General features: G+C 43.8%; 1 protein-coding gene across 4 annotated transcripts in view; it reads left to right on the top strand.

Annotated features, from left to right (window-relative positions):
- LOC143356739 (uncharacterized) overlaps nt 1-6,137 on the top strand; it is a 131,992-nt gene extending 125,855 nt beyond the window's left edge. For 2 of the 4 annotated variants that reach the window (XM_076792663.1, XM_076792662.1), the window contains one exon: nt 5,461-6,137. In XM_076792663.1, coding sequence (XP_076648778.1) covers nt 5,461-5,670 — 210 coding nt within the window. In that variant the 3' untranslated portion in view covers nt 5,671-6,137. The remainder of the gene's footprint in view (nt 1-5,460) is intronic. The other 2 variants (XM_076792665.1, XM_076792664.1) reach the window with 1 other exon arrangement.
- The last annotated feature ends 10,474 nt before the right edge of the window (nt 6,138-16,611 follow it).

The raw sequence follows: 16,611 nt of genomic DNA, 5'->3' as shown, positions 1-16,611 counted from the left end.
TCATTCAATCTTTAATTACTCGGCGAAAAAAAATCGTACAGCGTCCACCGAGGGCTCATTCTAAAGCTGAGACTCCAATCCTCAAACTTATGTTAGTTTCATTGATTAACAAAATTGTTAACATCCGTACAAACCTCTGAAATGGCAAAATTTTCGAAACAAAAAAGTGTGTTCACTTTCTCGCCCGTTACATGTTGTAAAAATTTTGTTCAGAAAAGTGAACAACAGGGTTCGAAAGCTGAAGGTTCAAGCTTTAAAACGCGACAAGAAAGAATATTCTACGACGTCTTTTAAGGAAGTTACAACAATTTGAAGGTGAGCAACGTTTGAACGGCGTGATTAATTGTGCACGCGGATGCAACTATAATTTTATTAGTTGGCTAAGTGTGTACAGTGTATGTGCTCCATATTTGGACGTGTTGTAATGTTTTAGTAAAGCCAGTATTCGCTATTCAGTAATTTTTCTATTTTTTCGGAAGCTATAGGTGGAATATGGTTCGAGGTGTTGTTAGGAGAATGGAGGGTGGCCGTAGAGGTAAATGGCGGGAATTTCAAATCGTGCAATTCTCGCGGACACGGCATGGGGTGACGTTTAAGGAACCGCAGTCGTATTGATATCCTGTCTGGGTGTAATTCACCGCGTGTAACGCAACGAAACGAAGGTTCCCGCCACTGTCTGCGGGATACCAGTTTCTCTATACAAGGAGAGACAGAAAGAGAGGGCTAGACGGAGTGAGCGGCCGCGAGAGAAAGAGAGAAAACGAAAGAGAGGGTGAGAGGGAGCGAGGGAGCGAGAAAGAGCCGTATCAATTGTTGGAAATACAGGACACTATCGGCACGAGGATCGTGATTATTCCTTGACAGCCACTGTGCACCGTGCCCGAAGAGAAAAGGGGAATAGGGGTGGGTAGAGGGTTGCGTACGTGTCACAGGGGGTGGAAAGGAACAGACAACCTCGAGATGGAACTCGAGGGAAAAAAAAAACTAGTCGCTTCCTGTCCAACGAACCAATCGTTTATACCAGTTTTTCGAATCTTGGACCAGTGTGCGCCAACCACCCCTCGCTCTCACACGCACCCCTAATTCCTTCGTGAAATTGCTGTTCAAGAAATTGTTCGCACTCCTTGGAGATATGTGTACGATGTTAGAAAATGGCATAGACTGGACGAAGAATTTTTTCGAACGTCGCAACCCTCCATTCGGAAAGCCACCCCCTCATTCGCTTTTAAAATTGTTGTTTAAAGAACTGTTCAGCCACGGAAAAATGTATAGGATGTTAGAGGATAGTGAAGATTAGGTGAAGAATTTTTCTAAATTTGTTTCTCACACCAACCACCCTCGAATCAACCCCCTCATTACTCCCCGTAAACTGCAGTTTAAACAACAGTGCATATATGAATTTCATTCTGTACATAAAATATTCCTTTGGGATTTAGCGTGCTATGAAATCCTTCAACCTTACGAGGAGTGATAAAAAACTTTCTAAAATCCTGATTACAAAGGAAGTGATTCTTTATGAACTCTGTTTTCTTCGCCTTCAGAATTGTATCCATAAAACTGCGATTACACTTGAAACCGTCGAAGTAACCTGCAAATTCTGACTGAACAAATTTTCGAAATCTACAGTGTACCGTCCACTAACCTAATTAGGTACGGTCCGTAAATTACCAGGAAATAATTCGGACTTTTCGAGTGGCCGAGATCTAAATGGACCTTCGAAAATTCGATTTCTGCGAAGACCTGTTACCTTAATGGTCCGAAAACCGGGTCCTAAAACCAAATTCATCCATGGAGGGTGGGGGGAGGGGCAGGGGGGATATCGCATACAAGTTGTCGCGAGTCTGCGCGTTCTCCCCGAAGTCTCCGCAGACTATTAGTGCCTCGGGATCGGATAATGCCGTTGAATATTCGCGACTAATTGTCCACGGTACCGGTCCGAGAGAGCGTGTCGGTTTTCAAGGGCCCAAGGATTCGGCGTGGCCGCCGCCGCCACGTACGCAGAGACAGGTGAATCCCGCTCGTTCGTTCTAATTTAATCACGTTCACTCGGCTAAACGATAGCGTTTCGCGCGGGAACGCGTTAATTATTGCGTTCTCCCACGCACGCCGGAGCATCGGTTTGTAATAATTGTTGCTTCGACCAATCGATACCCTTTCTCTCTGTCTCCCTTCCTCCCTCTCGCTCTCTCCCCCTGTATCTGTCTTTCTCCTACCCTCTCTCTCTCCCTCTCCCTCCCTCTCTCTCTCTCTCTCTCTCTATCCACCTCGTCCGTTATTGATCGAGCCACGAGTCGAGTAAGAAACGTCGCGTGGGAAGAAAGCGTGCCGGCCCGTTTACCGCGTGCACAGAAATGTTTACCGACGATCTATCGACGACTTTCTTTTCCTTTCCTGCCTACACACTTTCCCCCGTTTCCTGTTTCCCACGAGTTTCCCGCTGGGATCAGAGGTTACGCGATTTTTGGCCGACGGTCCCCGACGATTCTTCGCCGTACTAACACTAAACCTACCAGGCGTTAATATCTGGTAAACATTGCCTTAGGAAAATGGCAACCCTTATTAAGATTGTTCGTAAGTCTCTATAGAAGAAATGCTTGGACAAGGAAATTTATTTCACTGTCTTCCATAAGTGAATTTTTACAGTTTCTTTAGTAGGTTTAGCGTTAATTTTTGTATCGGAAACCCGTTTCTGAGAATGTTCTAATCATCACGATCCCTCGATCAAGGACTTGCTAAGTTAGGAGCAGATTGTGGATTTTAGGTATTCAAATTTGTGGGAATAATAACGAGTAGGATGAGTTTGAGGGTGCTATTGCATTTGTTATTACTTTGATGGAAAACGAGTTCGAGAATGTGTTAGCCTGAGAACGCTTGTGCAAGTTGTTATATTTTAAATTAATGTTGCAGCAAGATCTTCTTGTCCCAATTCACACGGAACGAACAAAAATTGATTTTAGGTCAGTTTTGACGGTCGCTTGAAAGCCTGATGCAACGCTTCGAAATGTACATTGAGTTTGTACTAAACCTCACGGCAGTCTCCGTGCAATATTATGCGAAGCATACACATTTTCACAGTTGTGACTAGCTTTCAACGTTAATTAATGGTGACACAATAGCGATACCTTTACGAGAATAATTTCTCCCTCGATCAGTAATGAAGGCACGACTTACTAATTGATTGACATTACAAGATCGCATTTTATCGAGCAATATATTGCCAGTCTCTGAAAAATACCGATAGCAAAACATGTTTGCTTAAAGGCTGCATCGTGCTTTCAAGTTCCAAGAACGGTATTTGACCATAAAAGATTGATCTACTTTCCGTCGCAAGCGGCGGGGCGCCATGTTGTATGTTTACGGTCCGTCTGACGCGAGTTTCGAGAATATACTACGGCTTCGTTAAGAAATAAACAATAATTATCTGAAATTTCTACTGTATTGCAAGACAGTGTTCATCGTCGTTTTTCTTTTCAATTCTTAAGTGACACATTACGGTCCTTAAGGGCCCGAGATAGTCAGGTGACTTTTTAATTAATAATTTCCATTCATAGCCTTCAGACACAGACTTAAGATCCGACGAGTCCCAAGTTTGTGACTAAACTTGTCACATTTTTTGCTCCCTGTATTACCGATATTAATATGAATTCTGACTCGCCAAATACGTGCTTCAAGTTTTCGGCTTTATTTCGCAGAGAATCAAGACAAAATATAGCTCAATTTGTAGCTGGAGATATTTTCATATTTTCGGAGAGATTTCATCCAGAAAACTCATCCAATGGCAGAAAAATGCTCGGATTCCACGGCATGCGCATCGTCAATTTTTGGCCTGCTTCTAACGCTTATGTTACCAAATATCTGCATAATCTCGGCAGCTCCTGACCAGCGCGCACTAGATTGAACCTTCCTCTTTCGAACGAGCCCTTCACCAGCGACAAAATATTCTTACATAAGGACGAAAACTTGAGGCACGTGAAACCATTTTTGTCGGTAATGTAGGCACTCTACCTTATCGCGAATCTACGAAGACCGATTAACCCTTTGCACTCCGGAATTTTGTAAACGCCTGTTAAATGTCGCAGGAGTGCAAAGGGTTAAATGATGGTAGAATTCAATTTCAGAAGGTCACTCCTGGTTCCCAATATTCCATTTCTCAATTTTTGTCACCTTAAGTTGGCAATCGTTGGAATTAGGTCCGAATGGAGATCCACGTGTCTGCGATAAGCACGTTCGCGAATATATACAGGGTCATCCGTTTTTAAACGGCCAAACGTCAACCAGCTATAGAGGACCCCAAATGAAACAACTTTCACCCCTAACACTTTTTTCGATTCGGTCTTGATTTTTAGATAATTGCAAAAACCCGTCATTTTTTGCGTTCACTTAAGATTAAATATATTAGGACTGCGATTATGTATCTTGATGATTTTTCCTTTGTTTGGTTTAAAATAAATAGGGGCATCTTTTTTATTCAGTCAACTTTTTTGTATGACCTTTGGATCTTGGTTTTTCTGACATGGGGCACGCCGTGGAGACTGAATGAAACAACTTCGAATCAAAAAAAGTGTTAGGGGTGAAAGTTGTGTTCCATTTGGGGTCCTCTATAGCTGGTTGACGTTTGGCCGTTTAAAAACGGATGACCCTGTATATAACTATAAAGACAATATAAACATCGAAAAGACAAGATTCGTTAGATCAGTGACCTCTGCAACCCTCTCGCACCCTGCAGATCCCAGGCAACTTTGTTCTATTAACCCTTTGACTACTGTGGGCGCCTATAGGCGCTCAGAAATTTTGCGTTTGTGATACTGAGAGCGCCTATAGGTGCTCGACGTAGTTTGGCTTTCTGACACGGAGGGCGCCTATAGGCGCTCGAAGTAGTTTGGCTTTCTGACACGGAGGGGCGAAAATTATATCGGTATTTATTCCCATAAGTCATCTAAGTTGACGCTAATTTCTCTGGTACATACTCCGGTAGTCACCTGCTACTTAAATATTTAAATATTAAATAAAAATCAAAAACGGAAAGTCAGAGGGAGTGGAGGCATGCGCACTGCTATTCGTATCCTCAGAAGCAAACAATAAGCGAATTTTGAAGGCATAACTTCGTACTGTGGTAATTATGTTCTGCTCAGTGAATCATTCCATACCGCCCGATCCCACAATTTAAATTTAAATTTTACAATTATTTTCTTGTTTTATCCCTAGAATGAAAAATTCGAATACCAACATGAACAAAAAAAGTTCGCCGTTCTCGGCGCACATCGTAACTTAATTCCTGCCGTATGGTACGATCGGTGCACGTCTAACGATAAACTTCGCCGTACCCAGTGGACGTCGCGAGTGAATTCGTACCGTACCGTACGGCCGGTGCGTGCCAAAGTCTGCCGTAGCCAAAGGGTTAACAAAAAGAATGTCTTCTTCAACAATAACATTGCTCTAACGAAGACTATGCTGTTCCAGGAGACGAAGAGGCCGTCGAAAGAGATGCAGGTGACAATCGCCAGGCAGCTGGGCCTGGAGCCGACGACGGTCGGCAACTTCTTCATGAACGCTCGACGCCGCTCCATGGACAAGTGGAAGGACGAGGACCCGAAGACCGTAGCGGTCGACGAGGGACAGCTATCACCCACACTAGGTATCGGGCAACGGCAACCAAGCGACGTTTTGTGACACACGTCCGACCACGAGGAGTACCACGACGAGTCCCCCGAAGAGGACCTGCCCTTCTCGTAAGGGCGGCCGCAAATTCGCGCGTACACTCGCGACGCCGACGCTCGCGATGCTGCGGAGAAAGAAACAATACACTGTGTTATACCACACTCGATCGAGCTCGTCACGACCAACTGACCTGGAACGTCAGTTTTTGTCACGCGACCCTCGAGGCCTCTTTGCCAAAAAATAAAACGAGAGTAAAGGGCGAGGAAACTCGCCGTCCCGGAGCCCGATGACGCACATCGGTCATCACCGGCGGCTCCGGGTCATCGTTACCGTCATTGGGGGTCGGTGGACGTGGGGAGAACCCTCAGATTATTTCTCAGAGATTCTCACCGAATCGGTCGAGAACCTGAGGATCTGCATTCGGCAGCGTCTTGCGCTTAGCTACGGTCCTGGAGGTCTTCGAGGCGCCCCTGGAACCTTTTATTATTTAGTTTATTTTATGTTTGTTCGGTCATTGGCCGATCAGATTTTCAACTGTTTTAAATATTAATTTTAAAAGCGTGGATCGAGGACCACAATTTTAAGCATTGTTAGGGAACTTTTCTGTAAAGTTAAAAATTTTAGGTAAATCATTCCGTGAAGTTTTATTGGAGCTCCACTGAGGAGTACAACAATTTCAAGATGGCGTTTAGCAAGTTTTCCGTGAGGATAAAAATGTTAGGTTCTCGATCAATTATTTCGAGGGTTTAATAATTCGACCGTCCGCTCGAATTGGAAGTTTATTAAGTCGTACTGACTATAAACGCCCTATAATTTTTCTGTCCGGTAATTTTTTTAATGGGCACCGTAGATTGTTGAGACAATTACAGGCAAGTTGCCAGGGCCTCTCGTAGATCTTCCGAATCGTTTTCTTGAGAACAAGACACCGGAACTGCCTACCGTGTCAGAGGAAAGTCAAACGAGTTTCAAGGCGGTCTCGACCGCTGCCGCTGCTCGTCATTATCTTATGGTCTTGCTCGAAGTGCCGAACGAATCGCTACGATCATTTTTTAACGACAACCTACGTGGGTGTCAGCCTTGTTCGTGAATATTACAGTCGAGAGTCGACGAGGCACCCGTGACATTCTAAATTCCTCGAGAATAAAAATACAAAATCCTCTTCGCGAAACAATCGTGCAAACACAGAATGAACTAACACAATATCTCTCTTTGATGGTGGAAGAGTAATTTAATGAAGGAAATCTCCAAAAGTTCGTCTCAACGAGACAATTATCAAGCAGTCTCTGTCAAGGTCATATCCCTCAAGATCTCACCGTGACCATAATCACTAGACTGTGGATTTTTAGACAGGGACTATGTAGTCCTATATTGTTAACAAATTTAATGGGTAGGAAATAACACAGCAGTATATTTGAACGCTTTAAATATTTTCTCTGTTCTGTGTTTCATCTGCCCATTTTTATCATAAATGCATAAAATCCGTAGCCTAACAATCACAATGCTAATGTTTAAACACGCAATTTTTCGTGCTCAATGTCAGACCAAGGTCATTCGATTGGTCTTGATCTCAACTATCACACCAAGACGACAAAAATATGCTCTTAAATTTGACGCCAGAACCACTGAAAAAATCAAAACAAAAAAGCACACATTGTAGTAAAATCCGAATCTGAATGAATTCCAATCTAGTCATTGTTATAAAACAATGTACATCGTATTCGCTGTTTGGTTCTTGTGTCGATTAGTGAAACCTCTATGACCTTGTGGTCTTGAAGAATCTGTCCTTGGCCAGAAATGCTTATTCATGAACACAATCTCCTCCTTTAAGTTCTATTCTATCTCAAGGTCGGATCTCTCGGTCAGATCTCATAACCAGATTTAGAAGGAATGATCGTAGCAATTCGGATTCGTGATTTGATGCAAAAGCCTCGAAACTGTCAATGATCCATCGGCAACGACCTCGAAGAACGTTCCAGCGCCATCGAAACCGAGCATCGTCGAGCACAGCGTCGTGGATCGCGTCAGCCCCCGACTTCCGGTCGAGGAATCTCTCTCCGACATCGTCCTCGAACGATCTATAGATCACTTGATCGTTCGACGACAGAATCCCGCGGAACACGGTGCCATAATTTGCCATATTAACGTTAAGCCGCTCACCCCTCTCGTTTCGCGCCATTTTCTAGTCGACGCGTGTCAAGGTCGCCGAGGACCGCCATATTTTATCTAGTCAAAATTAGATCGAGGAGAACGCGCGCGCCTCGGGATCGTTTCCCTTTTTCCTTTTTTTTTTTTATTTTCTGATTTAGACCATGCGCCTCCTCGGGTACGCAACCCCTTGCGTACTTCGGTCACCGTTCAACCCTCGGCGTATTTATAAACATTGTTTAACAATCTGTTGGACGTTTAAAGGTCGAGGGAGAATACGTTGTTGTTCGGTCCGGGGGTTGAACGCGCCTGCCCTCTGCGATTATGATTGTTTTCAGAAGGACGGGTGGAAAGGGACACTTATCCGTTTCTCAATTTCAGACATTTTTATGCCAATTTTGAGAAATTATTGTAACTTCATTGTTCTTTTATCGGTGTTACATGGTGAAAATGATCGTTTTATGTAGAGGCTAATTTGAAAGTTTATAGAAAATTATAAAGCTTGGTTTTTAATAGTGAAACTACCACTGCTTAACCTTGGTTAAATTACTGGTTTAATATTATTTTCTATTTAGCAATTCTCTTAACAAATTAAGTGAGAATCCTAACAACTTGTAACACTAGCACAAATTATCACCAAATAAAAATAATTCCATTAGCAACGGTCCAGTAACAAAAAAAATTAAAAGTGAAAGCCCGAGGTACGGATAAGTGTCGAAGACATTTCCCGATAATACTAGGGCGGTTCAAATAACCATTTCCACCGGAGTATTATACGATTACTATCGCTTCTGTGCCAGGAGAATTTTCCGTGCCATGTTTCCCTTGATTTAAACTAACAACTCATTAGGGTAGTTCGCGATCGCAGAGGGTGGCAAGGGGTTGCGACGAGGGGGTGTTCGGAGATGGACGTCTGCTGCTTCTGGCTCTAGACCCGATCGAAATCCTTTAAACATAGTAAATAAACTATCAAAGATTACCAAAGACTCCTTCATCCCCCGAATCCCACCCCTTAGCGATTTACTTGCAAAAGAAGCAGCAGAGTCGATCGGGGAAAAAAAATGTATAAACCGATCGGTGGGGGTGAGAAGGGGATGGATAAAGAAAGAGAGAGAGAGAGAGAGAGAGCCTCGACGGGGAGGTTGGGGGTTGAATTTAGGGGTGAAAATTGGACTCGTCGTGTCCTCGTTGGTCGCTAAAAAGGAACAACCACCGGGAGACCCGTGAAAAAACAAATTAAACAGGGATGCGGAGGGGAACGTGTCGACGTTCCTCGAGGCACAGACCACACTGTACACAGAGAGAAGAGGAAACAAGGCGAACAGATAGATCGAACAAGAGGAGAGGATGAAGTAGAGAGAGAGAGAGTACGGTTGAAACGAAAGAGAGAGAGAACACGAAGAATAAAACAGAACGGCTAGAGAAAATCGGGAGATAGAGAGCGGGAGAAAAAGTAAATAAAATTCAGATAAAATAAATGATGAAAAGAGTGGCATCGTGTCGAGGGTGCACGTGCCAAGTGATAATATATATTCTATGTATGTAATGAACATTGTATATCAGAGTGGACGCTGTTTTCGCGCGAGCAAATCGACGACGGAGAGACGAGAAACGAGAGAAGAGAGGAGTTATAGAACACGGGACACGGGACGTGCCGAGGATGATCGTTCGCGGGAATTAGTGGTTTTCAGTGTTCACCGACACGCGAACAGCGAGCGGGATCGAATGCGTGTTGTTGTGTGCGTGTGCGTCCGTGTGTGTGAGCCAGCGAAATATGAAAGAGAGAGAGAGAGAGAGAGAACGCGTGCGAGAGACAGAGAGGCGAAACTTAAGCGAACCGCACTCGATACCGTGCCGCAATTGTGCTGTGCTATTGTACATATTAAAAGAGACAGGGGAGGGGGGAAGAGAGACAGCTCTGAGAGAGAGTGAGAGAGAGAGAGAGAGAAGAGAGAGAGTGAGAGACTTTCGATCGCGCGAGTGGTCGAAGCAGACCACCGAAGGGAAGAACGAGTCTTCTTCCCGCGTTTCACGCGCGCACCGGTCCTATATCGCGCGGAAACGCTCGTTTTAAAGGTCGTTTAAGGTCGAAAATAGGTTTACCGGTCGTTTTAGAGGACCTGTGGGATCTTTTGAACGCTCCAGAGTGATCTGCAGATTTTTTTTCGCATTTTTTTAATCGAGAGAAGCGGTGAGGAAGTGGGGAAATCACGAGGGGTTGGTTTGGAGAAGGTTTCAAACCGTTCTTCGGGGGTGATCCTACCGGAGGATTTTGTTTAAACTGTTTGCGACGCGTAGAAAATTGTGCGGCATTTTTGCAGTGATCTTGAACGGTCGAACACCTCTAATATTCCATGAAATCAAAGTAATTTTTTTAGTGAAATAAGTATTAACCCTCAGCACTCCGAATGGCGACTGTATTCAAAATATTTTTTACATTATTAAATCTGTTTACATTGTTGAATTGCAACGTTTTCATACGCATAACATAAAAAAATATATATATATACAAGGGAAATACTCTAGGCCGGAAGAAATGTTTCGTTTTGGAGTTAAAATAGCTTCGAGTGCAAAGGGTTAAAAAGCTGAAATGTATTCTTGAACTTTCTCGCTTTTTCAAGATATTCCTGATATTTCCAAATTCGTGTATAAATATATACATGGCAGTCAATGTGTTAAGGGCAACAACCCCCTAAGAATAGCGTCAAAAAGAATAGGATCATATTAAACCCAAGAAACCCCCGCCAACAGTAAATACGACCAGCACAAGCCACCCCTAAATAATTGTCCTCAGTTCGCCGTCTAATTGAACGTAAATGGATCGTTAAACCGGATCACAGAATCGGCAAAGAATCGTCAGATCACTCGGGGGTTTGAAGGCACCAATTCAAAGAATCATCAGTACTAGTCGTCATTACGTACATACGTTCCTGCGTTGAAGCGTTCAGCGAGCAGAAAATCGCGAATGCTCGAACAGAAACCGCTTTTCCGTGCTTTTCGAGTGGATCCTTGCGTTCGTTCGAAGTCTCGCGATCACAGTTCACGTATTTCGTTGTCCCTTTGTTTTTAACCATTTCCGTGACAATTCGGTGCGCGACGTGAACACGGGAATTTGAATCGCGCGCGCTGTTTCGCCGGGAATCGGAGTGGGGGAATAGAACTGGCTGGCTCATCGTACCAAAAAAAAAATAAATAAATAAATAAAATAAAGTAATGGAAACAATGATAGGAAATGTAAGAGGGAAAAAACTGGATCACCAAGCAGCGGAGGGCAAACCGGAAAAAACGCGGCCGTGTCGGCTCGGCCGTCGATTATAAGATCATATATAGTACAAAGTAAACATATATTATTGTAATAACGGTTTAAATCTAACTATAAGAGGAGCGTCGCTGTTTCAACGGGATGCGAGAGGTGGGGGTGGTAGGTTCCGAATTGTTCGGGTCGAGTTCTTTTTCCTTGGGGCGGCTGCGAGACACGATTTTCAGTAAAACAGCTGAAATTCGAACGGCTTCGAGTCTCGAGATCGTATTCGGCTTGCTTACTCCCGGTCACGTGGCCTCTGCGCGGCCGCCATCTTGCTACAAGATGGCCGGTGGCTGCGCCGACGATGCGTCGATTCGCGTTTTTGAATTGGCACAAGTAATTCACCGATAAACATTTTTTAAAATTGGAAGCAGATCCCGAAACTGCTAATGGGAGATTAGATTGTCCGTGAATACTAGCTCGTCAAAATGTTCCTTTGTGCTGGGAACCTTTAGAGTATGTTCAGGGACGATTCTACGATAATTCTAGTCGTCCTATCTGTATTATGACTTTTTAATTATAGACAGTTGTATGTGTAAGTCTTTAAAAGTTAGGAATTGAATGAAACTTTAAAAAAAAAACAGGTGAAAAATTTCAGAAAAGGCCTTTGAACATCGTAAAGATCAGGAAAGATCAATTGTTATTTATCAATGTATCCAAAAGTGAAACAGACTCGTTTTTTGACACGTTCGAGAGACCCGGAAGTGGTCGCGAAACCGGAAGTAAGCAAAGAACGAAGATACGAACTCGACGAAGTTGGATCAGGTGATTCTGCGGGAGGACTGAAATCTGTACGATAGAACCTGTAAATACATGATTAATTGCGCTCGCGATCGCGGACGATTCTTGAGATCGATCGACGTTTATCATCGGCATCGTCACCTCTTTGTCACTGTTCGTTATTACGATTATTTCGATCGCCATTCCCGTTCGACATTATTGCGGTTTTCATTGTCGTTCCATGACGGTTGACCATTAATTATTAATTATCGATACACGCGTTCGTTTGTTGTACGAGTGGGGGAGCGGGGGTTGAACCGAGAGATCAAGAGTGGGGATGAAAAAGCGACAGAAAAGAAGAGGGGGGAGGACAAACGTCGCGTTCGAGTTAGCAAATTGTTTAAAAATATTACAGGTGGGTGGGGATGGGAGTGGACACACACAAGCTAGGTACTCGCGAAACAGAACCCGCTAAACGTAAAAGCAAGGACATAGTATATAATTCTATATATACTATATATATATATAAATATAAATATATAAATATGAATATAAATATAAATATAAATGAATGATATATTATATATATAAATATATAAATATAATTGCCATTTTCACGGCATGGGGCAGGGATAGTTAGGGGGTGGGTTGACACGGGGGCGGGTAGGGGGTATATTGTTTAGTATAGTGAATCGAGGGCCCTTAGCGATCGACTGGGGGGGGGGGGAGATACGCGATCGTCGACCGATCACGCTGGTGTTGATCGATCGATCGACCATCCGCGGGATTATTTAATTAGGGGTTGCCGCGGGCAAGGGAGAACAGAAGAGAAAGAATATTTCGACGATATATCGATTTATATATATTCTGCCTGGTCTCGAAACCGTAAGGCGAGTCTCGAACGTAAAACGTGAGTCGAAACGAGGAACCATAAGTTCAGCGGGCTCGGGAGGAGGGGTTGAAAATTTCGAAAATAAAACACCCACCAACAAAGCCATTATGCAAAATGGCGAGCGGGAATCAGGGGCTCGAGACGAAGGCGCGTGAACATATATAAATGCGAGCATATAAATAATTAATATTAAAAGGCAGAAATAATAATAATAACGATAAAACACGAGGGGATCGGAGTAAAAGAGGGAGAAAAAAAAACCGTAGAGACTAAGAGAATCTATTTCGGGTCCGTGTGTGTATACGCGTTTTTTTATATTGCAACGATTGCAAGTCGCGCGCGCGAGTTTTAAATCGATAGCGAAAAAAAAAACGAAGGTTTGAACACGTGGTTGATGGTTCGCTGGGGGGCGGGTGGACGGGGGGATGGGGGTAGTTTGTGCGGCGGGTAGAATGTAGCAATTGTAAACGAGGTCGTTGAGGTCGTTGGTCAAAGGGTTCGGACGTTGGACGAATGTTGAGTAATATATGAATATATTATATTATTGTATAGCACGCGTAACAGATCGCCGATCGATCGGCCCCTTGATCTCTCCAGCCTGGTCTTCCGCTACTCGGTCCGTGGATCTTACATGCTTTTCGTTAACGGTCCCGATGATTCAAGCACATCACTCTCAGTATTCTAATCATTGCTTTGTAATAATATTATTTAAACGCACCCGATAGATTTTTTAGTGTTCGATGTTGTTCATTGTTTCGAGAGTTTCTAGCTATTAAATGTAATCGTTCTAGAGTAGAGTCGTCTGATTTCGCTCGGCCGAGGCGCGATCTTGTGAGATCATGCTGATCTGCAGGGTCCAACTTGATGTTTCAAGTACAGTTTGATTAATACTCGTCGATGTTTGATTGTTGGCGGCTTGCCTACAGGGCGAGGCGGTTTTGCGTTTGGAGGCGTTTCACGTCGATTTTTGTTGTACTTTATAATTTGTACAATCTTCAAAAACAATCTCACGCGAGATCGTACTGTATTCTTTAATCGACAAATCCTATGGACGTCGATTTTCCTTTTTATGTTTGTATAATTCTTAGAAATCATCTCACGAGAAACTTTATAATAATACCAGAGAGGAAATGAGACTGCTCACGCCCGGGATTTTAGTGTCTAGTCTAATTTTTAGCCTGGACCAGAACCTGCATCATCTTTTTAGCCTGGACCAGAACCTGCATCATTAGCAGCGGAATTCGTAATAATGCCAGAGTGGATGCTACTTCTATGTTAAAAGAGGCTCTTCTATGTAGGCTCTGATCCAGTCTACAAGATGATGCAGGTTCTGGTCCAGGCTAAAAAGTTGATGCAGGTTCTGTTCCAGGCTAAAAAGTTGATGCAGGTTCTGTTCTAGGCTAAAAAGATGATGCAGAAAAGTGGGGACACTAAAACCCCGAGCGTGTGCACTCTCATTTCCTCTCTGTTAATACCTCATTAATCGGCAAATTTTGTTTGTGTGTTCGAAGCTTACAAAAATGGAAAAAAGGTTTTACGACGCTATTCAGTGTCCTGTCGCGATTAGAATCGTTCAAACATTTGAAAAATACTGAATGTATATACGAAACAGTGTGTCAAACTACAACCTCGCGCTCGTACAACAATCTTTAGTTAATCGCTATTCGCGTAATCGAGAAGAGTGACGTTCAAACGTCTTCAAACGCCGCGACCTTGAGATGAAAGAGCCTCGACGAAAATCCACGGAACACGCTAAACGGAAAGCGTCGCGCATGGATCACGGATCGCTAGGCCTGGTTTCGATCGTTCACGATCGAGTAGCGCGGGACAAAGGCGTCGGGAGGCGAAAGGGTTCTCGAGCGATCGCGAGGAAGTCTGAGGACCTGTAACTCATCAACTAATTATCTGTTAATTGGATCGGTTGGGGGTCGACGTGACGGCACGGATAGAACGGTAGTGAAAAAAGAAAAAGAAAGAAGAAAAACGGAACGCGCGACAGGAGAGAAAAACGATAGTCGGGGGTGGACGACGGGGAAACAGGTGCGAGAACAGGTGAACGGTTCGTACGACAATAAGGTATCGATTAGTTAATCAGAGATGAAATAATGTAAAATACAAGTGCAAAAACAAGTATACATTATTATATTTACTATAATACGAGGGTTCATCGTGTCGACATCCAGTGAACAGGGGTTGGGGGCGGGGGAACGGAGAGAAAAATAAAAAGAAAATGGACGAGATCTTCGACGAGCGTCAACGAAAAAAACACTCTCGAACACGGATGGCAAAGGGCGAGGGGGATGAAGGGGATACGAACGTGAACGTAACGTGGAAGTCCGTAGGGTTGCGGGGGTGGGATTTCTAGGAAGCTCCGTTTATAGTGTTTTGAACGCGAAACGCGCTGCGCCGCGGAGATCGAAGCATGGTTGTTGCGCGCGGGAATATTTCGGAAATATTCGAGCTGGAAAACAGACGAGCCAACGAGAGAATGCACGATCTAGAGAGCGAGACAGAATTCTCGGGAGGATCGATCTCTCGCTTCAGCGGCGTCGTTGCCTTTTAGTTTCTCGATCGGAGGGGACGGCCGCGCGGATCGATGGATCGTCCGCGGGACACATACCAAAGGACCGTAGATTAACCGCGAGTAACAAGAAAAAAAAAATACGGAGAAAGCATTATTTATTGTTTACACTTGCGTATTCATTAGTGAATGACACTCACACACACACACACACACACGAACACATTTGTACACGACACATAAGGGACACTCACACACATGCATACAGAGAGACACGTATACGAAGAATGTGGACGAAGAATGACAAATGGTTCGCGAAGCTTAGTCGATTGGAGCGGCGTGTTGATTTTTGCGAGCGAGATTAGACGATTCGAATGGAGTTTAATTATTGTGAATGGTGGCCTCGAAGTTTTCTCGACGGTGGACAAGATGGCGGCCGAGCTCGATGAGCGCGAACCTTTTTTCCTGCGAGCGGCCATTTTGGTAGCGCGCGCTCGTCCAGCTCGAGGATTGGTTTTCGACGGTGTGTTTTTGAGAATAGGATTTGTGGAAATTTTTTGGAGACTGGGAGAAATGGAGGGTGGTCCATACGGAAATTTCGAGGCCAACATGGCGGCGTGCGAAGGACACACGATGTCCCGGCGATGTGGGGCGGCTGTAAACTACTGTAAACTAACGATGTTACTACGTTTTACCAAGAGCTTATTGTAGTCGAGTACCATTTAAAGATGACAAATCTCTACCAGCAACAACCGAGACAACAGTGCGAGAGGGAGAGAGAGAAAGAGAGAGAGAGAGAGAGTTGACACACAGACACACACAGGGAAACCAGAAGAACGACTCCGACAGACGGGAAAAGAGCGTAAACAGAACTTCATGTCGTAACTGGAAATAAATGGAGAGAAAGAGAGAGAGAGAAAGAGTGTGTGTGTGTGTGTGAGAGAGAGAGAGAGAGAGAGAGAGAGAGAGAGAGAGAGAGAGAGAGAGATTGAGAGGCATAAGAACATAACAAACTAACAAAACAAGTAATAAGAAAAAAAACCAATGGTAATTGAGTGTAGCACGAAAAAAGAAACTTCTTTACACTTTTGCACGAGACGTGTGTTGTACTTAAATTAATTATCAATTGACATATGTAATTAACGTTTTATTACTTAGCAATTAAACTTAATTTATTTATGATTAAAAAAGAAAAAAAAACAAACATAACATAACCTCGGAGTTTCACGCTTGTGTTGTGACACGCCCTTGTTGATAAATAATAAGCCAACCGAAACGGACCAGGCTCTCGTGTGTTTCCCCTTTATTTTCTCGGCGAGCTCGCGTCGATTTAATTAGTACCGAAAGAGAGAAAGAGAGAGAGAGCGAGAG

This window comes from Halictus rubicundus, chromosome 8 (assembly GCF_050948215.1).
Source record: "Halictus rubicundus isolate RS-2024b chromosome 8, iyHalRubi1_principal, whole genome shotgun sequence".
Classification (NCBI taxonomy): domain Eukaryota; kingdom Metazoa; phylum Arthropoda; class Insecta; order Hymenoptera; family Halictidae; genus Halictus; species Halictus rubicundus.
Note: the sequence above shows the minus strand (reverse complement) of the source record. Positions and strands in the feature narration are given on the sequence as shown.